We start from the raw sequence: 26,689 nt of genomic DNA on the forward strand, positions 1-26,689 counted from the left end.
GTTATCGTCCTGAGAGAGGCGTGACCTTGTGGATAGATAGAAGTTCATCCTTAAAGAGGCGCTCTCCGAGAGATGGGTACAGAAAAGGAGCTAATGTCAAGGATTGCTCGCCCTTTCGGAGGCGCTCAGAAGGATAGGAGCTGTACGACGCCCTGTGAGAGGCGCGCGGTAGATGGAATAAAAATATTAATGGAAGATCGAATTATTATCAGATAAGTGTAAAATCTTCTTAAATAATAATTGAGATATATATATGTAACAGTCTGAGCTTGTGGTTATTTTCTAGGTTGAAGATATCATGCAATAAGGAGAGAGCTCGACGAGTGGAGCGACAGTAGAAAGATGCGAGTATCGACGGACGCCGAAGAGATTCGAGTGTTGCGGAGTCGCGTTGAGTGTTAGCGTACCGTGTTAATAATTAATTTGTTATTCGAACGTGTTTGGTAGATGAGTTAAATCACTTCACTTGTTAGTATAAGATTAAATTTCGTTTGAATGGTTAATTAAAAAGTGATCGTGAAACGTTAAAATGTTCACTGTGAGAATGAATTAGATATGCTATAAATACTTACGATGATAGTTTGTGGATTCTGGATAATCGCAGATATAAGAATAAATAAATTATAAATATTATTATTAATTTTATTATAACACGTATATATATTTTATAAGTATCACTGTGAGTATAAGTATAACTGTTTAACAATCTTAAATAATGCGAATCGTATCTAGAAATCGATATAACTATTATGATTTATTGAGACTGTTCGGTATATCTCTGATAATATTTTCAGTAATGATCTGTTCTGCTCTATCTGTATCTTAATGAATCTTAATGAATCTGCGAGCGGTTATATACATATTTTTGGGCTACCCCCAGTTTTTCGGTAGTCATACGTGGACCAGTGTCGATGAGACACGTGTCGCGAAAATATAAACATTCTCGGTATATTTGCTGACTTCTTAGAATATTTGCGCAGTACATTTGTATTTCTAAAAATGTTTTGATTCTTAAGTCGAAAACATGTTATTAATATCGTGTCCTTAAGAGCGTTAAGACTGTGTAATTTATTATGTTTATCGTCATTTGAAATAAACCGTTAAATCGTATGACATTGTCTACAAATGTTATTGTGTTATTACCCATGTTAAAGTATCAATATCGTTGGTCGTTAATTAATATAAATACATGTATGTGTGAATTCTCATTTGTTGGTATAACCATTTTAATATTAGCAAATATATATATATTGAAGTGAACGTGATAGCATTAATAATTTAAGTCTAGTTATACATATGAGTGCATGCACAGTATTTTAAGTCAACATATAAATTTATAATTCCTGATATAAGGCATTGTTGACATATATATACATATATATATATTTGTAAAATTCAATAATATGTCACCCATACGTATGAGGTTTTAAGATTATTCATTTGAAATGCCACTTGGATGCATAAAAGATAAAGGACAATAGCCTTGGAATTCGATTGTCAATGCTAGTTTGTTCGTTAATTATTCCTGTTAACAATCGAATAAATAAGTTATACTTATAATCATTTATACGTGCTACGATGCATAAGAAAATATTGCACTTTTTAGATACGAAAACTTAAAATATAAGTTAGAGACTCTAACCAGCATAAAATATCACATCTACCGATGATATTATATCAGATAGGAACAATATATAACTCTACAATAACCTACGTTTAGAGTGAATATTAATAACAACTATAAAAATGTATATAAATGTGTGATTCACAGGTATACTACCAAAGGCTATATACCAAATAATAAAATCAATGCAATATTAAGCACACATATATATGTATCTAAATTAAAACTTATGTTCATAGTTAAATTGCAACTTACAATACTAAAGGGTAGGAACGCAAGAATATTTGTATTCGATTTATATATATATAACATCATTTATTAATATTTCAAGGGATTACCTTATTTTATCACTGTTAACGGATATTTTCAAATAACTTACATAAACAACACATATTCCTAAAGGATACGATAATCATAAAATTTTTTCGACTTAAAATCAAAACAATTCTGAGAAATACAAATATAACTGCGCAAATATACTAGGAACCCTGAATATTTACCGAGAATATTTACACTTTCTCGCGTGATCTTATTGTAAAGGGATGCGTGAAACTTATTGTAATCACATGTCTCTGCATATGTGGCACCTCATGATCGACGAGTGATTTCCAAAAATCTGGGGGTAACCCAGCAGTATATATACCGGTCCTGCGGATCATATAATTCATTATATAAAAATCAAAATCAATCTTCAATCAATCTATCGATTAATATGAAATCATTGTGATAAATCTCTACGAAAATTATAATTGCGATATCAGATCATATTACTAGAATTCAATCAGTCAGATACGATTCTCAACAAATTATACTTTATACATATACTTATGTCAGAAGTGATACCTGTAAAAAAAATAAATATTTTATAATAAATTAACAGAGTAAAATATATTTTTCGACCTCAAGACTCTTCTAAGATTACCAGATACCATCGTAAGTATTAACAAGTGAACTTATATCATTCGCGAGTGAAATATAATTAACCTTTCACGACTAATATTCTAATTAAAACCACCGAACGCAAATTCTTTAATTATTAATAAACTAAGTGAACTAATCTAACAACTGCATGTAAAGAATAAAATTAACTAATCTATTGATAAATCGTCACGCTAATATTCGACGCGACGCTTGAATATCTTCAAGTCCGCCGAAACTCTCGTCTCACTACTGTCGCTCCATTAGTCGAGCTCGCTCCGTCTTGCATGATATCATTAACCTGAAATTAACCACAAGCTCAGGCTGATACATATATAATATATATATCTTAATTATTACTTAAGATTTTATACTTATCTGATAATAATTCGATCTTCTATTAATACTTTTCTTTTCCATATACCGCGCGCCTCTCACAGGGCGTCGTACAGCTCCTATCCTTCTGAGCGCCTCCGAAAAGGGCGAACTATCCTCGATATTAGCTCCTTTTCTATACCCATCTCTCGGGAAGCGCCTCAATAAGGGTGAACCTCTGTCTATCCTCAAGGTCACGCCTCTCTCAGGACGATACGCACATCCATCTCAACCTGTAATTAACAAAAGACAGAATCAGTTAATAATATTTAAGAATTAATTAAACATTAGTAAATATAATCAATAGGTGAAGACATATATATATATATTGTGACGTGACGCCTTTTGAGCGCCGTCACAAGGGCAATAGCTCGACCGAGGGGGAGGAAGGGGAGAGCCGTCCTGGGGTTGCTTCTCGCACCCTGAGAGATAGCGACCTTATAGCGAAGTAGATATACTAGGAGAGTTCTAATCCGGGTCCTCTGAGGGGGGTGCGGGGCGCGGGGGGTTCTCCGCGGCGAGGGGTATGACGTCACGCGGGGTGGGGGTATCTCGTAGGCGCGGGGACTGACGTCACGCGGGTGGAGGGAATGTTTCGACAAAGGAGGGGGAGTTTTCTGAGTGCAATATTTGTAAATGGATATCTTTACGACTTTTTTTTTTATGAGGGATCGTAGACATTTTCCCAAAAAGGTATAGAACAAGCGCCGATGATCAACAATTTTGTACCCTCATTAGTATAATTTTATTACGGAAGCGCCGATGTCCGGCTGCTCGAACTTGTCAACGGAGCGTTCTAGAATCCATAAAACTATGTTTTTCATTTTATGGACATTTTATCATTAGGAAAGAAATGAAGATTTTAGGGCCAACGCTGCGACGAACATGTTGAAACGTGATTAGGTGCAAAAGCGTTGACGTTCGGCAGCTTTGTATTCTCGCGGAAAATCTCCCATAAAAACGAGAGCGAAACATTTTTTTCTTAATATTTGTTAAGGAAGAATGCAACGTATCGGTGCCAACGTTCGGCAGCTTTGTATCCTCGCGGAAATTCTCCCATAAAAACAAGAGCGAAACATTTTTTCTTAATATTTTTTAACGAAGAATTGCGATAATTTTGAGAGGAATGGGGGTTGAAACTTATGGAGAGAGTCTGTCTCCGCATCAAACAGTCTTTAGCATTCGTATAGCACAGATCAGAGTAAAAGAAATGGATGAAGATATTATTATGACTGAGGATAGTGATAATGACATAGAAATTATAGATATTGCGGAAGATAGTGATGTTGATGTAGATATTATAGATATTGCGGAAGATAGTGATGTTGATGTAGATATTATAGATATTGCGGAAGATAGTGATAGAGAAGAAAATGACATAGTGAGTGAATCAACAGACTCCGATTATAATAGCGAGCACGGCGGGGATTTGGATATAATTGAACAATTATTGGGAGTGCCTGTAATCAGCAACATAAATGTTGTAACGAGGGTGTGCGCTATATATTCATATTATATACCTGAAGATTATATTAAATTATGCACTGCTTGTGTAGTACGAAATGTCGAACTATTTGTAAACATTTGTGCCATACGCGTGCATTGTAACACTTCTTATGAAGTGATTATAGAAGAGTGGTGCAGCGATTGTCACGCTCCGCTGCATCTGATATTCATGCGGAACATGTGTCCACTTTGTAATCATTGTAAGTATCCGTTTTATATTTATAATAAATTAAAAATTTGAAAAAACAAAAGTTAAATTCACTGTTTCTATTTTCAGTATAAGACGCAGCCTCCACTCTACTACCTCACCAGTCATCGCTGCAGTCACTGTAACAACCTCCATCGCCCGACCACCTCACAGCTGCCGTTGCCGCTAGCATTTTTTTTTAAATTTTATATTTTATATTAATTTTTATTCATATATTTTCATTTTTATTTTATATTTTCTTTTATCCATTCAATTTCATACTTATATCTTTGATATTGAGAGCCGATAAAAATATTCTTAATTTTCTTTTATATTAATTTATATTTACATTTTATTGTATTCTTTTATATTCTTTTATATTATATCTATTTTTAAATTTTACATGCTTTTATATATTTTTAATCACACAAACACACACACATTTTATGAATAAAAATTATTATTAATAGAAAAAAAATTCTCTCTTACGAACACCTCACGCTCTCCTAAGCGCTACCTCTCTCGCAGTCCCAAACCTCGCGTTATCTCGCGCTCCCCTTTGCAAACATCTCTCTCTCTCGTATGCGTCTCTCGCGCTATCTCTTTCTCACATGTGCCTCGCGTTCTCTCATAAACGCCTCACACTCTTTCTTCTAAGCGCTCTCGCGCTATTCCTTTCTCGCGTGCACCTCTCGCGCTATCTCTGGCGGTTCTTAGTATCGCGTTCCCCCTTTCCCCGCATGACGTCAACCCCCGCAAGGTCCAAGCAACTATTGGGAGCTATACGTATAAGAGCTAGGGAACTGTTTACGGGTGGGAGAGAGTGCGGATTGGAAATCCGTACAAAGAAATTACATCATAATTTAAACTTAAAAAAACTCTTTATTCTTCTTCTTTTAAATATTTTTTTTCTTACATATTATGGACAAAAAACTAAAGCTGCCAGCTCGCAATCGATGAGCTGATGCTTGTTGAAGGCGTCGCTCGCGCGTATTACATTTGATACTTCTTTAGGATTCGTTACATTGGACGCGATATTTGAAAATTGCGTAAACTTGATATCGACTGTATTGGTAATTTTAACCAATCAGTCAAAAGTTACATCGATGCATGGATCGAGATCGAACATACGGTGTAACGTCGATTCGATCATCATCATGCATACATTTGAAGATTCAAGACTTATTAACTTGGCGTCGTTAATCGTACGAACTCGCACTGTTAACGGTCCAACGCTTATAAAACTGTAAGCATCTTTAAAATCGTTTCGAAGCAGATTCTGAATATTGTGACGTTGCTCGTAGAGTCCCTTCCACGCTTCGAGAGATAGTATCAGTTCCTTTCCTCGATGATCTCCTATGACGATTTCCACGTAACTCGGTGGATTCACTTTGATACCAATTTCAAGGAATTTAAATTCCGTAGCTGTCAATGCATATCGTCTACCTAGTATACTAAACTGCACAAGGCTCCAACGAAATGCTGTAAAAATGAAATTAGTTTAAAAATAATACAATTTGTAAAAAATATATAAAGACATAAAAATAGAAAAATAGAAAAAGTTAAACTTACTTGTCGCATTTGTTCTCAAACGATGGAGTGTCATCACGACTCGGTACGTAATTATTAACACGTCTGCCGGAGCCACTGCTTCTTTCAGCGTAGTACATATTTCCAGATTTTAAAAGTGAACCACCAGTATGAACGGTTAATGCTACACTGATCGTATAAAATTAAGAATATACATGACGCTTATTTTAAAAAGTAGTGGGGTAAATATGGTGGGAGATTCAAGAATACTATTGGCGCTATGAAATTTAGGAGAAGGGGAAACGGCGCTCGGATAAAAAAGAATTCTTAGAAACGATTCGTGAGGAAAGGATTGGGGAAGGGGAATAAGAGATAAAACACATTAATGTTTAAATATTTTATTTTTCCAAATCTTGCAATTCTTTCTGGCGTTGCGACCACCAGTTAAATATTTTGAATACATTTTGTAATGCGCAATTCTTAACATGTTTTCCACATCGCATAGTGTTTTTAACATCTAGATTATTTAGAGACTCGATATCGTCGTAATCAGCATCCAAGGTCTCAATAATGAAACCGTTTCCCGCATCATCCAATATATCGGCCAACCATTCTCGCTTCTCAAGTCCTTTTACATATACGAGAATGGATTCTTCTTCTTCTTCATGTGGTCCACCAACGATAGCTGATGTAATCAAACGCTGAGCCATGCTGTATGGAACGTTTCCATCTTCCCATTGCAATCCATGATGATTTCGAGTCAACCATGAGGCTTGGTGTCTCTCCGATTTTATGAGCACACCCCATGGTACAGGACATGCGAAAAAATAATGTGACAAAATAAATCCTCTTCTCAGGATTGCCGCTTCCTTTACAATGAATTGTTTATTGAGGATAAATCCCTGTAGATCCATAAACGATGGTACGGACATGACGAGATCTCTCTCTCTCTTCGATGTATCAGTTAAAAAAGAAGAATGACAACCATCTCATAACACTTTGATTTATATTCTGCTATGCTTCCCCCTCTCTCTAAATTGTTGGTGCGTTTAGGTGATTTTGCGCACAACGTTGGTCAACGGGTTGTACTGGATCACGCGATCGTGTATGATGAGACAGTACGCAGTGGTATTCATCGGCACATTCTCCTTACACTCGAATTCCAATCTCACATCCACGGTTGCGCTCTTGACCGATTCGTTTTGTCGAGAACAATCGATGATCACGAACGGACCGTTAAGTAGAAACATTGAGACGGTGAGACTCGGCTCGAGATACTCGTATCCATAATAGTTCTTGCAGAAACGCGCATACGTATCGTACCATCTGTTTTTATCGAAATCCAGATTCATATCGTCGTACGGATAACATTCCGAGTTCAGATAGAGTTTCACATTGGTCATCTTGCAATCGTCGAATCGACTCATATCCTCAGACATGATGTTTTTCCGACATATCGTGGCTTCTCCAGCTGAGTCGCTGTCTTAATGGCCCATGAATGCTTGGTTGTACGCTGCAATAGCGGATACTCATACAGATCCCACGAGCGAAAACCCATGCTGAGGTAATGTCCGCTTTCCAGAGCGCGCAGCATCGACAGCTTCTTAATCTCGCTCAATAACACATGTGGCATTCGCCATTGTATCTTGAATATGTTGATCACAGGCTCCAACGTCGAATCTCCAACCAGACAATTGTTGTCGTTGCGCGATCGTATTAAGATTAACTCATGACGAGCATTAATCACCACTCGTCTGTAATCCTCGCAAAATCCCAATAACATGTAGAGCGGTACGCAAAAATTGAAGTTTCCATTTGCAGTAGTCGGATCAGTCCAGCCGGCGTTTCTCTTAATCACGCTTCTATCGGATGATATCGTTACATAGTTTTTGAGCAAACTTGTTATTCCCACGTTTCTGTTGCGATCAATCTCCACGCCATCGAGTTCGTATCGAATCTCATCGAACATGAATGCGACACAATTATTTCCCAGTATCACAGCAGATCCTTCGGCTGGTTTATTTATCTTTAGTTCTCCCTCGATGTATAGGAAACTTTCATACGGCAACGTATACAGATCTTGTTGTTGTATGAGTATTCTTATCTCATCACTGTGTCCGAATGTTGTGTTAGCGAACGGGTTGTACGTGTGAGTCTCGATCTTGACGATGCGATCGTCGAAGATTGGCTCGTCTCCAATGTTGAGGATGTCGGTCATTGTTCAGATGTTTCGCACCGCGAATCCCAAAGATTGTAAAAACGCAACGTTTGATGCGTTCAGTTTCTTTTTCTTAGTGCAACCGGATGATTGGATATTAGTGAAAGTCGACGTTGTTGTTCTTGTCGCTGGCTCCGTAAAGATTGTGTTATCTCTCGTGTCTTTCGATCCGTTCAACACGAGCATCTCATACGCCACGCACGTACGTTATCGCTGTCGTCGTCGTACGTGCAATCTAATGGTGATCACTTCTCCTCGAAAATCGAGCAATCGTCTGTCCTGGTCGACAACGCGTAACGTTAAATCCGTAATGCTCCGCACGATGATCGGCAGGTAAATGATGTGCGCCGGTGTTTCCGATATCTTATATCCTGGTGGTACCCTCGGTGAAAATTCATGTATCGTATGAACGAGTTTGCCGTTGCTGTACGAGCCCGCGGTCACATTACATTCTACGCGGATAATGTTCACGTTGATAATATTAATCGGCATGTCCGACTTGTACCATTTTCGCGGCTGCAGTATACGGTTCGAGAATCCTAGCAGCGATCCAATGTTGTTAGGTATGCTAAAATTCATTCTGTAGGCGCATTTGATCTCGCTCCTCATCGTATTATAATCAGCGCGGAGCACTATCGGATATTCTCCATCTTCAAAGTCACCGTCCTCATTCGTCCGAATATGCGTGATGTCAGCGTGTTTTTTATCATCGTCACGAACAGCGTGTCGCGGACGTTTTCGTGAAATTGCATGTTTCAAAAACTCATGTATCGCTTGCAGCTCGTACGATCCCTCGGGAATCGTAATTTCCGCGTCATCTTTGCCAAAGTAAAACTTATTATTCGAGGGATTCACGTTCGATATCGTATGATAAGTCTCAAAATCCGCTAGACCTAGCTCGTATTCATCGTCGCTCAAATCTACGGCGGGAAAGTAATTTACCGCGAGAACACTACTCTTCCCGGTCAGTGTGAATGTCATAGACATGTTGACAAAACTGTTAAACGAATACTGTGTTAAATAGCGCAATGTCAATCTTTAAATTCACGTGCATCGACCGCTCGGAGAAACTGTAAGCACAATTGTCCACAGATGCTTTGATTGTAAGTTTGAACAGGTGTGTAATTGTATTGTATCTTTGTCACATTTAAATATCGCACCAATTCATTCGGCGGTCGAAGGTTGCCGAAACTGTCAAAATATATAGCGCGATCCTCCCTCTTTGCATACGCTACCCAATGAGTACCCGATCCTTTAGCGTTATCCAAATTTACGATGCCGCTCTCGTTTCGATATATACCACCTATCGGTAATGAATCACGCATGAAAACACCTCTAAAATACGGAATGTGCATACGTTTTGCCAGTTGTAGCAATTGTATGTTGGTAGTTACGCCCTGCGGCATTTTTAGCGTCTCTTTGACGTTTTTTTCCACCCCTTTTTTCTCGTTGAAACTCCTCGTCCGTGTTTGTATGGAGCGAGATACAATCCGTGACCTTCCATGGCGCGATTGTAACGTAGCATCTCTTGCAACTGACGTTGTGCAGCTTTTCCGTCGTTCACCATCTTTGCTACACCAGCCGCTCCACCGACCAGAGATCCGAGCGCGCCCAACATTGGTAGAATCGGTAATACACCCCCACGTTTCGCTACCGGAAGTATTCGCTTCTTCGCCATCTTTTTCTTCGTCTTCGTCTTTGTCGTCTTCAGGACCATACCGAACTTCGTCTTGGCTTTCATCGCTGCCCAGACAGCTGTGGCGGCGGCTCTCTCACCGAGAGTCGAATCTCTCGCAACGATGCGAGTTTGCGCTTCTTTGGCGAGTATCCTATCTGCCGCGTGTCTCTCGATGAGATCGTTGCTTCGAGAGTACGCTATATCGTGTTCACGGCACGCCGCGTCCAATGGGTTGATACCTCGATCGCCTCTGGCTAATCGCTTTTGTAGTCGCGTGCCCGGACCGCAAAACTGATAGCCGGGGATATGGAATTCGATCGAAAGTGCGTTTATCGCCTGATTTAATAGGCCTCTACCTATTTTCGTTGACATTCGCTGCAATCTTTTATCATCGGCGCTGGACCGTCAATGTGCGTTCGCTGCCACGGTCGATTGTAATGTTCGAAACAGCGGCGATAAGTTTGAACCTCCAAATCCGCCTTTATATGTTCTGGAAACTTGTCCCACACGCAGTGGACGTAATTGCCGCACATTCGCAATAAAACTGTTTTCGACACAAATTGTAGCTGTTCGGCGCTCAAATTACAAATATCGTAAGGACTTGATAGCAAGACAAACATTTTTTCGTTACTGAGCAATTCGCGGTTCCGCGCAGCTATAAATAGGCAGACGTTCGATCCAGTCAGGAGTGTGAACATGAATTTCGTGCGACAACCTTTCGCGATACGCGTGACGAATTACGACGCCAGATTACGATCGATGGGGGACAACGCGGAGATGCGTAGACACAGTACGATACTGCCGACTACTATACGCGCGATCGTTTGCGGCCCCTCGAATTGCGGTAAAACTAACGTGTTGATTAGTTTGATAGAAAGCCCGCACGGCGTCCGCTTTGAAAACGTGTACGTATACTCAAAGTCGCTACAACAGCCAAAATATCGGTATCTGGAGAATTTGATGACGTCGATCGATGAAATCGGCTATTTTACATTCTCCAATAACAGTGACGTCATTCCACCGAGCGAAGCATGTCCAAACTCGATTTTCGTTTTCGATGACGTGGCGTGCGACAAACAAAATCTGATAAGAGAGTACTTTTCAATGGGACGCCACTCGAACGTCGACTGCTTCTATCTCTGTCAGACATACGCAAGAATACCGAAACATCTTATACGCGACAACGCAAACCTGCTAATCTTGTTTAAACAGGACGGTACCAACTTGAAACATGTGTACAACGATCACGTGAATACCGACATGTCATATGAGGATTTCAGTGAATTATGTCGTACTTGTTGGCAGCAAAAGTATGGATTTCTAGTGATAGATAAGGATAGCTCGCTTACGAACGGCCGATACAGAAACGGATTTAACGTGTTCGCGATACCGCAAAACAATTAGTCGTTGCCGATGTTCTGTCGAGAGAGGTGAAACACGAGCGTTCGACACTCTGTCAACATGGCTGAGAGCGATAATATTCGCGAGCGTGAAAAGATAGCGAAGGAGATTGCGAAAACGAGTGAATCAATCCGCAAGAAACATCGCGCTTTGAAGACCGGTAAGATCGATGACGATATCGCGGTCAAGACCCATTTTAGACCTATTATTGAGCCGCTACAAAAGATTGTCGACAACTCGATCGCGGTGAAAAACGAGCCGGAAAGTACCGCAAAGATTAAAATCTTACCTATCAAGCGGTACAAGGAGGAGGTGGAGGAGGAAGAGGAGAAGGATGATGCGACACCGAAAAAGAGGAAACGGTCAAACCCGAATCGCTCATCAACACCGCGTACATCAGATGCTTTACTGGATGAACCGATGATAACCTCTACACCGTTCGCGACAACGAGAATCGTACAACCTATGATACCCGAAACACTCGCAAACGAAAATGTTTTCGAAACCTCGGGCAGCACGCTCGAAACATCGTTTGTTCGAAACACATTACAAACGCTGGAAGGTCAAGAAATGTTGCGAAAGCACTTGGGACCACTGGGACAAGAGTACATCAGCACTCTCCTCGGTGGCGACAAAGAAAGGAAAATCGATCACGTGTACGGTGTCTATTTCGACAAGGATGAAATGCGTCTCGGTAACAAACGATTCGACATTGACAAATATGACTCTATAATTATAGACAAAGTGAGGTATATTGGTACACCAGGATTATACGAGTTGATCTTCAAGAGAATTCCCGATGGTGACATTTACACGGAGGATGATATGCATAAATACAAGAGCATATTATTGGCGACGAACGCGCATAAACGCAATTATGACACACAAGGCCAATTACGAAGCAACAGGGGATACAAGTACAAACATATAATCGCACCATTGATATCGATTAAAAAGAAAATATCTGGAAAGGGAGTATTCATACCTCACGCGATGGCACTAACCGACAATAAGATCGATTACATACACTGGGATAACCCCAACGAGCTAGTGGATCGGGTACGATTGCTGGACGCTTCGCTCCGAGCTAGCCACAACGCTCACGACAATGAGATCCTGTCGATTATCGAGGAACTTCGCGAAGCAGGCATTATTATAAATTGAATGGTGTCTCGACAAATCTAATCAGTCGATCAGCGTCACTCGTATCGGAAAAAAATGCCTATCAACAAATTTGGATTATTCGAGCCAAGAAATGATGCAACCGGCACAAGCGATCATTGGGATAGACTGGTGAGAAGTTACGTGCGCGGAAACGCTCTGTGTCTTCTCGCTACAGACTACGATGCAAGATCGCGCAAGATTCGTCGTGTAGCGCAACCTGAAGCTGACACTGATGCTGTCAACAAACTGTATGTGAAATCCTGCGTTAGAAGATTGATTAATCAACAGAAAGAATCAGATGAGAAGCTGACTTCGTTCGAGAAGGATGTGCGGGCAATACAGATTGTGATAAACGAACTTCAACGCGCGGCTAACGCTAACTCAGAAACGGCTATCAACCTGAATGAGCAGCAGTGAACGGGTTAGGAGCGGCTATCAAACGGTTATCGAACATCTACGAAGGTTATCGAACGGCTACGAACAATTATCGAACAGCTACGAAGGATTATCGAACTACTATCTAACTACAATGAGTGGTAGTGGTAGTGAACGGCCTAGCAACAGCGGACGAGGCTACCAACAACTCAAGCAGGGCTGCGAACGAGGCTACGAACAAGTCTTTAAAGGCTACATGCAAGACTACAAACAACTCAAGCAGGGCTGCGAACGGGTCAGTAACGGCTGCGAACGGGTCATGAAAGGCTACGAACGGGTTAGAAACGACTGTGAACAAGGCAGCGAACGAATCAAGAACGATTTTCGAATGGGTCAAGAACGGAAGTAAACAACGCAAGAACGGCTCAAGAACGACTACGAACGGCTCAAGAACGGATCAGGAACGGCTGCGAACGGGTCAAGAACGACTACGAACGGCTCAATAACGGTTCAAGAACGGCTTAAGAACGACTACGAACGGCTCAAGAACGGTTCAATAACGGCTCAAGAACGGGTCAGGAACGGCTACGAACGGTTCAAGAACGGTTCAAGAACGGCTCAAGAACGGGTCAGGAACGGCTGCGAACGGGTCAGGAACGGTTACGAACGGCTCAAGAACGGGTCAAGAACGGCTACGAACGGGTCAAGAACGGCTCACGAACGGCTATTTAAGAACGACAAACGAAAATGAATCATAAAACGAGCGACAAATGGCGATCGAGAAAAACCGACGAAGCGAAGAAACAACATAGTTTGGAGAAACGGCAGTTGGTGAACGAACTGCACGCGCCGGCAAGGAAAAATTTTCCCCCAAGACACGTCATAGTGCGGGGATACGATGACCTGTGGCAAGCTGACATCGTCGAGATGCGTCCGTACTCTCGTTTCAACAAAGGTTATCACTACATACTCATCGTCATCGATGTGTTGAGCAAGTACGCGTGGGCCATACCACTCAAGAGTAAAGGTGGAAGCGAGACGGCTGACGCTATCGCCGAGATAATTCGAGATAGCAAGAGATGCCCGAGAAACATGCAAACCGATATGGGGAAGGAATTTTACAACGCCGACGTGCAACGGCTTATACGGAAACATAACATCAATCACTATTCTACATATTCGGTATTGAAGGCATCGGTCGTCGAGCGATTCAATCGCACGCTGAAGAACGACATGTGGAAGATGTTTACGCTGAACGGAACTTACAAGTGGATCGACGCGTTGGCGGAACTCGTATCGGATTACAACGCGCGCAAGCATCGAACGATCGACATGCGACCCGTGGACGTCACCCCCACGATCGCTGAAAAACTTTTAAAAACAGTATATAGTAACATAAAGATTGCCGCTCCGGCAAAGTTCAAAGTAGGTGACCCGATACGCGTTAGCAAGTACAAGAAACTTTTCGAGAAGGGTTACACACCAAATTGGACAACCGAAGTGTTTAAAATTGTTAAAATGCAGCGTACTAATTCCGTAACCTATCTACTCGAGGACTATCGCAAAACATCTGTCGCTGGAGCGTTTTACGAGCACGAGTTGCATAGCGCGAATTATCCAGACGTTATATCTCGTGGAGAAAGTACTGCGCAGGAGGGGTGACTAGGTTTACGTAAAATGGCTGGGATTTGACAATTCGCATAACTCTTGGATACATAAGGATAATACAATTTAATTCATACAAACTGTTTATTAATTCCTCAATATTAGAAATATATAATGTGTACAACATATAAAAATTATTTGAAATATTAAAATATACATGAAATACAAAATCTTTATTAATACATCCTTTCCGTTACAATATACGAAATACATACACATATGTTACATTATATTACATTATATTTTATAAGTGTATCTGGTAATGTCCTTATGGTAATGTGTCGGTCGAATCAGATATGATATACCGCTTATCGTCGTACGGATTTAGAGCAATTTTTGTCTCGCAGATGATATACACTTCATGCAATTTCAATCTAATACATGTCTGCTGACGTGTCATTTCAATCTCGTCATTCAGGCACCGCGTATAATCGTCGAATGTTATCGTTCTCGCGACAACGTTACTTTTGACACCTTTTGCTTTTTTAATGTCCTTTTTGCCGTCCACCCTCACCGCGTACATTTTTGCTCTAAGCCCGACGAATTCGGTCATTATCACACCATTATTTTCATCCTTCATTAGACCCGGTATCTTTTTATTCACAAGCGGTATACCGTACGCATTGTCCGCAGTGTAATCGCTCGAATCGAATCTAGCGATATCGCGTTTCATATTTTCATACACGTCTTCGCATTTAATATGGTATATTAAACTATCTGTGTCGGTGTACATTACCCGGCATCTGTCACGATAGAGCGGTGACATGTACTCGTAGTGAAATTCGTACAAACATGTTTTAGAGATGTCGAGTATGCACATGCCGACATAGATTGGTTTATAAAATTTTACCTCGAGTTTGCGTAATTCCACAGCAATTAAATTTTCCGAAAAGACGCTTCTACTGTGAAAATTTGGTTTCGCTATTATTGCCTCTGCTCCGTATCGTCCATCCCAATGTGTGATGAGTTTTACATCGACACGATTACGCACATTTTCCATCGTTTTGCCAAATACCGCATTATTCATCAATTTATATAAATTTTTTTCAAAATTATTTTTCGCTTGAGTTCTAAATTGTGTGTTAAGTTCAATGTAATCGCGAAGCCATGCGGATTGAGTGAATTGTAATACGCGATGTATTTTTGTAACTTGAAGGCCGTGATGCGTACATTGCTGCAGGTTGCGGTAGTGTATCACGTAACGCTTTTTATCGTATAATGTCGCGAGCAGCTTATCTTCCCGCTTGCCGGGCGGCTTGTCGCGTGTCGGGCAAAACGGTAGGTCAGTGTGCATGTTGTGAAGATGTTGCGGATATTCTAAATCTACTTCGAGGATATAGCCTATAGGTGAATCGAGCGTGATAGAAGATATGTCAAAATTAGATATGTCGTCGACCCATCGAAAATCGGCGTAAGGCAACGGTTGACACATTGCCCATCCATACAAATTATTTACATCTAAATACATTAAAAATGATGATGGTTTCGACGGATCATAAGATTGCATGTACTTGTTATTAGCATGGGCGTATCTATTGGAACATTGACTTAAACCACCGCGTATACTCCGTTCGATAAACATGACCATATCGATATCGGTAAGCAATTCGAATGTTATATTTGTGTGTTTTAACATGGCATCCCATGTATACCCGGGAAGAGTGTAGTAATACGCAGGGTCGAGTCCATAACTCGCGATGCAAGTGTCGCGAAAGTTTTCAAAAATATCTGCTAATAACATGACAAATTTTTAAATATAGATCACTATATTCGCCTAGCGTTCGAAGGGAGAGTCGGTTCCAGACGTTCTCGGCGTGCACGTAATCGCTCTCGGATACAGTGCCACCGGTTAAAGAACTGTAAAATGATTCGCGCGGCGGTAAACATGTATTTTGCAACTTGTCGACACAGTCTATATATTCGTATGGAAAGACACCCTTTCGTGTTAATAGATTAAAATTTTCTGTCTGTAAATTTTTAAATTCAGAATGTAAAATTTTGAGTTTTTCTTTATTCAAAAAAGATGCTAATTTATCAAGACTTGTTGCCAGAAATTTATATGAATCGATAAAACGTAATTTTATGCAAGCTTTCCAATCTTTGTCGTTGGTACTATTGACCGTTTTTGTAAATGAAATATATTTTTCTTTATCGGAAGTAATTCAATGCTCCCTTCGAACGCTGTAGCTATATCTTCGATAATGAAATGTGCGTCATAACCAGATAAATTGTGAAAAACTATTGGAATACAAAAAGATTCTTTATAATTTAGATTGCAATTTGAGTGCGCGGGACCTCTGTATCGTCCAGTCAGATGGCAATGATCGCGTACGCGTGTATCGTCTTGTACAAATGGTTTTTCACATATATGACAATGCGTTGCGCTGTGAAATTTTTTCCACTCGTCCGATGTTAAATTTATCATGGGAACATTTGTCGTTAAAATAGTCTTTATACGTAACGCTAAATTTTTAAGTTCTTCGGCGAACCATGAAACGCAATCGACACTACGGCGAGAATTATACGCGGATAACGAGTTGTCGTACGAACAATGTATATAATAAGCGATGCTGAATACCTTGTGATGTTGATAATTTGTCGCTTTTTCAGTCTTTGCCAAAACACATTCCAAGTCGGCGTACACTACAAACGGAAGCCGCTCCTTTCTGTTGTAGTTGTTGAAGCTGAGCCACTTATCCTTATCGCTTGGTAATCTGATGGCGCAGTCGTTCATCTCTCCGCAGTCTACCATGTGTGATTGCAACTTGTCCTCCGATCCGAAATAGTGCATGCATCTGTGAAAGAAAAAATTAAAATTTTATTTATGTTTATTTTAATATATAATTTTATTGCAATAAATATACGTACCGATCGCAGATATATTTTTGACCATTGTGTTTGCTCAGTTGCGTGCTTACAAGCCGGGATAGATTTTTGATATACGCGAAATGCCCAACGTTGTCGTCCTCCTCCACATACAGCAAATTCACATATTTTTCTCTTTTCCGATCGGCGAGTCGTATCGGAACAATTGATAGTTCCTTTTTCCTCTCGATGCAGTAGACATTGATTGAGATATCGTTTATATGTTCAAACTTTTTTATTTGGTTCAACGTCATCGGAAACTCAATGTTTTGTAAATTTAGCACTGTCGTATAGTGCGGATATGAAGATTCCCGTTCCATATGTCTTTCAGCGGGGTACAGAGCGGCCACCACTGACCACGCGAAACACGCATTTTCTCTGGATTGCACATTAATTACCGCTCTCTTCGTCATAATTTCTCGCGGTAATTTAATATGGCATCCCGCGCGCATTGAATTATACTTGTTTATATTTATAGTCAAGTTAATTATTTGTGATAACGCCCAACCACTATCGCGTTCTTGAAATTCTTCTAGCGATGCTAGCGTGGGCTCGATAACGCGGCGCTCGTACCACTCGTGTAAATCGGACGTGCGAAAGAGTTCATAGTTTTTTGTATTGACACTTTTGTTGGCGCGTTTATTACCGGACACAAACTCGCCATTAAACACGGTGTTCACTTTTACATTAATGTGTTTTTGCATCACTTTCTGCACGTGTTCGATCACAATGTCTTTGGCATCTTCGAGAAATTGACGAGGTTCGATGTAATTATTGTTTATTACCGCACCGGTTAAGATGCGGCTCTCGAACGCCGTATCAATCTCTCGCCAAACGAGTCTTTCCGCGTTATTATCGCCACTGTAATTACCACCACTGGTTATAAACTGTCTCTGCAATCGAGTCTTTGCACCCTCGAGTCGCGCGATTCTAGCAACCAAAGATTGTCTATATCCAATCGAGAGTCGCGGACGCTTGACACGACTGCGTTCTTCGAGCACTTTGATAAAGTCCTCGCAGCGCAGCGCCCATTCAAAATATTCCCCCAAAGTGGTGACTTGGCGGGACCGCTCCAACAGGTCGCGTTCGTTCTGCTCGATGTTTTCCATTATTTCTTTTATTCACTATTATACCACTAACACTTCTAATACAAGAAAGTAACCACTAAACTTTTTTCACCGCTGCATCTATGCGCTTTCAAATCGTACTATGGTTTGACGCGCTCTCATCCTCCTTATATATATTTCACCTAATTCTATCTCCTTTTCTAACATTTGGCGTATCTCAAAACATAGTTTCCCGAGATATCGGTTTTATGGATAGAGGAGTAAGGACATAAGCTGCCGAACGTTGGCGCCGATACGTTGCATTCTTCCTTAAAAAATATTAAGAAAAAATGTTTCGCTCTCGTTTTTATGGGAGATTTTCTGCGAGGGTACAAAGCAGCCGAACGTTGGCGCCGATACGTTGCATTCTTCCTTAACAAATATTAAGAAAAAAATGTTTCGCTCTCGTTTTTATGGGAAATTTTCCGCGAGGATGCAATGCTGCCGAACGTCAACGCTTTTGCACCTAATCACGTTTCAACATGTTCGTCGCAGCGTTGGCCCTAAAATCTTCATTTCTTTCCTAATGATAAAATGTCCATAAAATGAAACACATAGTTTTATGGATTCTAGAACGCTCCGTTGACAAGTTCGAGCAGCCGGACATCGGCGCTTCCGTAATGAAATTATACTAATGAGGGTACAAAATTGTTGATCATCGGCGCTTGTTCTATACCTTTTTGGGGATGTCTAGGATCCCTCATAAAAAAAAAGTCGTAAAGATATCCATTTACAAATATTGCACTCAGAAAACTCCCCCTCCTTTGTCGAAACATTTCCTCCACCCGCGTGATGTCAGTCCCCGCGCCTACGAGATACCCCCACCCCGCGTGACGTCATACTCCTCGCCGTGGAGAACCCCCCGCGCCCCGCACCCCCCTCAGAGGACCCGGGTTAGAACTCTCCTAGTATATCTACTTAGTGATTCAATTATATTTTATTTTTATTTTTGTTTGTATAATATTTCCTGCGTTACCGTATTGAGCGAACGTGATATGAAATAACCGTGAGACGACTAACTGAGTGGAGGATCCCTCAACGAAATGTGCGGCAAGATTCCGGAGATCCAAGGAGGAAACTACCGTAAACGGATACCGTGCTGAAGGTCATGTATCGAGTTCCCGTCGCTACCGCCATCCCGAGATATTATGTAAATATACACTGTTCTAGAGATCTGCTGGACGCGCTAAAGGATACCGAGAGGCCTCCTCATGCTGCAGAGTGAGTGGAGGACCCTATGTCAGCCCATAAACACCTGCGGGGAGGATTGGATGAAGGCCCGGCCAGCCTGCCAATTCAAACCCCGGAAATCAAGAATTCTGAGGTGATACCGCCACGATACTGGAAAGAGCGGAAAGCGAGTCTCCAAAAACCACGGTTACAAGGACGAGGGCGCCGAGGGATCGATGGGCGGATCCTGGGAGCCCCACGGCGACCGAATATCGATAGGATGCGCAGGAAATCGGCGCGGAGCTCGAGGGACCTAAGGACTCGCTCTCGGAGAGTCACTTCTGTCTGGCGAATCGAGCGAGTGAGAGGGACTCCAGGACGACCGCCGATCAGCCTGCAAAACTATTGTAAGCCGCCACTCAGGTAGTTCGTGAGTAGAAATTGTTCCCGATCCAGCTAGTGTCGTGTATTACCGTGCCGTGGGTTAAAGTCTGTCGAGTAAAATCGACAGCTTTATACCGAATTACCGTTTCCGTTTAGCGGAGCATAGTTGCTCCAGAAAATTGTTACCGCGATACTGGCTCATACCGGGTACCGCGAACGTGTCTCTCTCAGGGAAGTTGCCGCCGACAGTCGTCATAAATTAAGACTCGTAAATTATCTTGTATTGTATCGTATCGTATCGTATCGTTGCTTTTGATGGAATTATAAGATCGCGTTAAATAACATCAGAATTTGTGCGTGGTCGCTCTCTGCGAGTTACCGTTACCGCGTGTATGTCATATAACGAGTATTGTTCCCGATCGTAATTTAATCTTTGTATAACTTCGCCATTATTACCGTATCAACTGTATATGTTCTTTCACTGTTATATGTTAAATATATTTGTGACTAAATTATTAAAAATTGGTGTGTCGAATAATTTTCCCCTCCTCTCCAGAAGCTATCACTTACGCTACCAAAGAACCGCGCTCCTCTGCCATATACTGGGCTAAGTCTAGCCGGACACTTATCTTAAGCTATTCTCGTACCGTGGCGCGAGAAATCGCGCCTGGCGCCCATTTATTAGCATAAAGTTTATATTGTGAAGTACCGCATTACCGTTGACTACCTATCTCGTTACCGTATCGCCCACCTACTTTTCGATAGATATCGCTTCCGATATATTGCACGTCGCTCCTCGAGATCGGCGTTCTCGAGAGAGGCAACGGCGTCGCAATATATATATATTTTAACAAGAGGGATGTGGTCGAGTGAGTGTCAGAGAGTGTATGAGCGCGATAATTATAGCGAATATTTATAGTAGGTGATAGTTTTGTTAAGGGTCGGGGGTAGGAGAGGGTGAGTTGAGAGGGGTGGAAGCGGCGTAATTTGAGGGGACGACGCGAAAAGCGACAGAGAGGCGAATAGGCAAGAATTAAAAAAGGGGAGTCAGAATAGGTTAATGTAAGAAAAGGTAGCAATACGTGGTAGGCACGGTTAATCTACAGAGGTAGATAGGCAGTCGAATTCAGTAGGACGGGTGGCGACTCGCGGCGGAGAGGGTAGGTGGTACTAGGCAGGTGTGTTTAAGCTCTGTTTACATGTCGAAAGAAATGCAAGGCACAGGCAAAAAGAAGACCGCGAGGGAACTGAATGGAAGGGAAAGAGCAGATTCGGTGAGCATACTGGATTACGTACGAGGTGGAGATAAGGAGAAGGAGAAGGAACATAACAAGAGGAAGCGAGAAGAGAGGGAGAGAATGGCGGAGGAAATATTTAAGAGAAGTAATGTGATGGATAGAACACCACCAGGTTTGAAGCAGACAGGAGAGGAGAGGGAGATAAAGAATGAAGAAGGAACACTGATAGGGATGCTGAGGGAACTTAAAATAGAAATGGTAGGACTGAGGAACGAAATAAAGGAAATAAAAGAAAACTGGGAGCTGAGAGTGGATAGAATGGAGAAGAAGCTGGTAGAGATGGAAGAGAGAATGAAAGAGATGGAGAGACAGAGAAAAGAAACCGGAGTTGTTAAAGGAGAAAAGTGGAGAAAGTAGCGGAATTAATAAGGCAAAATAAAGGAAAAGAAGAGCTGCGAGAAGGGAAGGGGGAAGCAAAGGACGAATTAGGACAAGAAGTTAGAAGATTGAAAAGAATAATGGAAGAAAAAGAGAAGAGAGAGAGAAGGAACAAGATAGTAATAAGAGGGTTGAATACAAACACAAAGACGAGAAGCATAAAAGATGTGGCGAGAGAATTGCTAGAGCAAGAATTTAAGGTTAAAAATGAGGTAAAGAGTGTTCAAACCGTGGGAATGGAAAGAAGAGAAGTGGTAATAATAGAATTGGAGGACTGGGAAATCAAGGAGAAGATAATGAAGGAGAAGAAGAAATTAAAGGACAAAGCTGTAGGTAGAGTTTATATTGACCATGATATGACGAAGACGGAGAGGGAGGTGCAGAGAAAAATAAGGGAGCGTGCAAGAATAGAGAAAGAAGATGGGAAGATGGTTAAAGTAGGATATAAAAAGATGAATATAGGAGGAAAGCAGTATGTGTGGAGCGAGGATGCAGGTGAACTAAGAGAAAAGAAAAATTTTTAGAGGGTGGCCAAGTTAGGAGAAGAGTTCCAGTAAGTCATGGCATTCAAGAGGACAATAGGCAAACAACACGAATGGCGGAAAAGCGAAGCAGCTGAAGAAAGAAAATAGGCGAAAGATAATTTTTGGAATGTAGCAGGTATAGAGAGGCAGGACAAAGATTTTTGGAATTACATAGTAGGTTTCGATTTTATAGGGTTATGTGAAACATGGTTAGAGGAAAAGGGATGGGATAGAATTAAGGGTAGACTGCCGGAAACGCACAATTGGAAAAACATTAACGCTGTAAGGGAAAGAAAGAAGGGTAGGGCGAACGGAGGTTTATTAATAGGTATTAGAAAAGACTGGGGGGCAGAAGTGGAGAAATATGATAGTGTAATGATTACAGAAAGAATGGCGCGAATAGTAAAAGAGGAAAAAGGTCTAAATATTTTTACAGTATATAATGTAGGAGCAAAGAAAGATGTTGAAGAGATAATGGCGAAAATAACAGAGCAATGCGAAGGATGCGAAGGAGAGGATATTATTATAGGAGGCGATTTTAATATTAGAATAGGAAACTTAGGAGGTTGTAGGGAGGAGGAGTATGACTTTGAAAAGGAGAGTAAAGATAAAGTCATAGGAGATGGTGGTAGAAGTTTTGTGGATATGATAAATGAAAAAGGATGTTATTTTTTTAATAGATGTACAGAAGGGGATTGGGAGGGGGAATATACGTATGTGGGGGCGAGAGGGTGCTCAGTAATCGATTATACAATTGTAAATGATAGTGCACAAGAACGAGTGTTGGAATTTAGAATAGGAGACAGGGTGGACTCGGATCATTTGCCTTTGACCTTGTTACTGGAGGAAGAGGAGAACACGAGACAAATAGAGGGGTGGACAGAAGAGAAAGAAGAGGAACAGAATATGTCGAAGAAGATCATATGTTGGAACGAAGAGGCAAGGAAATTATACAGGGAGAGGACGGAGGTATGGAATGAAAAGGAGGACCAGGAAATAGAGTCGGTGGATAGAAAATGGGAAAAAATAAAAAACTGGATCCTTGGAGCCTTAGTCTATAAGGAAGTCAAGATAAAGAAGAGAAGGAAAATAGGGCACAAAGATTGGTGAGATAGGAGCTGCACTAGAAAGAAGAGGGAGGTGAAAAGAAAATACGGAAGATGGAGAAGTGGAAAGGGAAGTAAGGAAGACTATTTGGAAGGAAAGAAATGTCTGAAGGGGTGGTTAGAGAAGAAAAGGAGAGAGAAGAGAGAGATAGGGAAGAAGAGGAATTAAGAAATCTGAAGGACGAAAAGAAAATTTGGTACTATATAAACAGTAGAAGAAAGAAGAGAGAATGGAAAGAGAATAATATCCCGAAAGAGAACTGGAGAAGTTACTTCATGGAGTTGTTAGGTGGGATCGAGATGGAAGCAAGGGAGGAGGCGACGGAGGTGCGTGTCATGGGGACAGAAGAAATATATGAGGATGAGGAACAGGACCAAGATACAGAAAGGGAGTTGCAAGAAGAGGAGATTGTGAGGGCAGTCAGGAACATGAAGTTAGGCAAAGCTGCGGGGATCGATGGAATCCCAATGGAAGCATGACAATATGGCGGCGCAGCAGTAAGAGGAAGTCTAACGGATCTGTTGAAGCTCATTTGGGAGGTAAAATTCCGACTGAATGGCGAACAAGTATAGTTGTCCCCCTATATAAAAGGGGGGACAAGGAGAGAACAGACAACTACTGAGGGATCTGTCTGCTGTGCACGGCATACAAGTTATATGCGGAAATACTAAAGAATAGATTGGAGGAAACAATGGAGAAGAAAGGAATGATACCTGACAGCCAAGCCGGCTTTAGAAAAGGGAGGTCTACGATGGACAACATATTTATCTTGAACCATTTAGTGCAAATGGAGAGGGAGAAAGGTATGGCAATTGGGAAAGACAAGATTTTCGCATTATTTGTGGATCTAAAGGCAGCATTCGACAACGTAGATAGAGGAATTTTAAGAATGACAATGGAAGAGAAAGGGGTGGAATGCAGTTTAATAAACAAGATAAAAGAAATTTACAAAGAGACGGAAGTGATAATAAGGACGAAGGAGGGGTTTACAAGGTGCTTCAAGACGAAGAAAGGTGTAAGGCAGGGCTGTGTGATGAGTCCTGCCCTGTTCAATTTATACATTGCGGATATTGATAGAGCTTTAGAAAAGCGTGGCATAGGAGGTGTAGAGCTAGGAGGAGTGAGAGTGTGGTCATTAGCATATGCGGATGATATGATTTTGGTAGCAAAAAATAGAAAGGTTTTACTAGATATGATGAGCATGTTAAAAAGATTTTTAAAAGAAAGGAAATTAGAATTAAGTACAGAAAAAACTAAAGTGCTGGTATTTAATAGTAAGGGTAAAAAAGGCAAGGAGACATGGAAATGGGATGATAAAATAATAGAGGAAGTAGAAAAGTTCAAATATCTAGGATTCACGTTTAATAGGGGTGTCTTCCGAAATGCGCTGAAAGTACTGACAGTACTGTTGCTGAAATCACCGTATTTTAGTTCTTCCGAAATTGTCAATAGGACTGTGGCAACACTGAAATCGGAACACATTTTCAGTATCATAAGAGGCATGTATAGAGCGGTCAGAGCGATATATGTATAATAACCTAACTTCTGTGAAAGAATAATGAGTGCTAATAAAAAATGGAAAAATTAATAATTGTATCCAGTATACAAAATTTTATAAAAAATTATTATGAAAGTTCATCATCTTCGGATGATGAAGAAGACATTTTAAATATTATTAAAGTGATGACAGAACGAGGCCGATGATATTAAGACCACGTGTAAAAAATTATCTTGAAAATGTCGTAGTTTCTCTTTCAAATGAAGGATTTAAAGAACATTTTAGGTAAGGTAATTATTAAAATAGTTAATTATTGAAGTTATTGATTTTATTATTATATAATTAAAAAAGAAATAAAAATATAAAAATAAACTTTTCTCTGTACAGAATGTCAAGAGACACATTTAATTTTCTATTGATCTAATAAAACCACATTTAGAAAAGAAAGAAAATATTTATGCTCAAAGCAGGCCAGGGCGAAATAGCATTGATCCGGAAAAACAGTTATTAATTACGATATGGACACTTGCAACACCAGATTCTTATCGGTAAAGTATAATCTCAATTAAATATTAATACGAGTATAGTTTTATTAATATTATAATATTATATGATTAAAATTGTTACTTATTTGTAATTATTTTTTTCAGATCTATATATGACCGTTTTGATGTTGGCAATGCAACTGCTGGGAAAGCAGTAAAAAGAGATGTATGTGCTCTTCTTAAGCTTAGAATGCAATATATTAAATGGCCAACAGAAGAGGAAGCAATGGAATCAGCAAGAATTTTTGAAGAAAAGAAAGGATTTCCAGGAGTTATTGGTGCGATAGATGGGACGCACATAAAAATAGCAGCCCCAAAAGAAAATCAAGAAAGCTATATTAACTGGAAAGGATATCATTCCATTCAATTACAGGTATAATGTATATGATAATTGTATCATCTATATAACTCAAATAATGTAATATTTAATATAACTTAAATAATTTTGTTATATTTAATTAAAATTTAATTTGCAGGTGGTGTGTAATCATAGGATGGAATTTATTCATTGTTACATAGGCTATCCTGATTCTGTACATGATCAAAGAGTATTTAATGTATCAGGATTATAAGATTTTTGCAATGATCCTACAAAATTTCCAAATGATACTCACTTAATTGGCGATGCTGCATATATTATTTCAAAAACTTTGCTTGTACCATATATAGATAATGGTCAATTAACAGTAAGAAATAAAAACTATAATTATTGTTTATCTTCTACAAGAATGGTTGTAGAACGTTGTATTGCTCTTTTAAAAGTTCGATTTAGAATCTTACTTGACAAATTACCGATGAAAAGAACTGATTTAATTTCCAAATATATTATGGCATGTTGTGTCTTACATAACATTTGTATATTGAAGAATGATATGATTGAAATCCCTTTATTAGTGGAAGATGTAACAGAAAATATTACAGAAAATGTGGATGTAAATAGATTATTACACATAGAAGGAAAAGAAAAACGTGAAAGAATAAAAGATGCTCTTCGTCTAAGATTATAATAATCTCGTGTTTATTTTATAATTGATTTGTAATAAAAAATAGTTATACATATAAGGCATATGCAATGTTTTATTATAAATAAATTTGCATTTATATTAAAAGTATTATTTTTATTATATGTTTTATTAAAACATATTCTATTTTAAAGTGTACATAATCGTGTGC

General features: G+C 40.1%; 1 protein-coding gene across 1 annotated transcript; it reads right to left on the reverse strand.

Moving 5' to 3' along the window:
* Window positions 1-3,111: 3,111 nt before the first annotated feature.
* Window positions 3,112-18,615, reverse strand: LOC145946864 (uncharacterized). Its single transcript, XM_083056615.1, has 3 exons — window positions 17,510-18,615; window positions 17,220-17,436; window positions 3,112-3,150 (listed from the first exon to the last, which is right to left on the reverse strand). Exons 1-3 carry the CDS (start codon window positions 18,613-18,615, stop codon window positions 3,112-3,114), a joined length of 1,362 nt encoding a protein of 453 aa, XP_082912741.1.
* Window positions 18,616-26,689: the final 8,074 nt, after the last annotated feature.

This window comes from Prenolepis imparis, unplaced genomic scaffold (assembly GCF_030444845.1).
Source record: "Prenolepis imparis isolate NDT839.2.m4 unplaced genomic scaffold, iyPreImpa1.0 SCAF_25, whole genome shotgun sequence".
Lineage (NCBI taxonomy): Eukaryota > Metazoa > Arthropoda > Insecta > Hymenoptera > Formicidae > Prenolepis > Prenolepis imparis.

What these genes read in the sequence shown, in the direction of transcription:
- LOC145946864 (XM_083056615.1), bottom strand. Translation starts at nt 18,615, where the DNA reads ATGGAAAACATCGAGCAGAACGAACGCGACCTGTTGGAGCGGTCCCGC. An exon ending in CAAAAATATATCTGCGATCG is followed by an intron (nt 17,437 to 17,509) that starts GTACGTATATTT and finishes TTTCTTTCACAG; the next exon opens with ATGCATGCACTATTTCGGAT. An exon ending in CAAATTATCAACATCACAAG is followed by an intron (nt 3,151 to 17,219) that starts GTATTCAGCATC and finishes TGTTAATTACAG; the next exon opens with GTTGAGATGGATGTGCGTAT.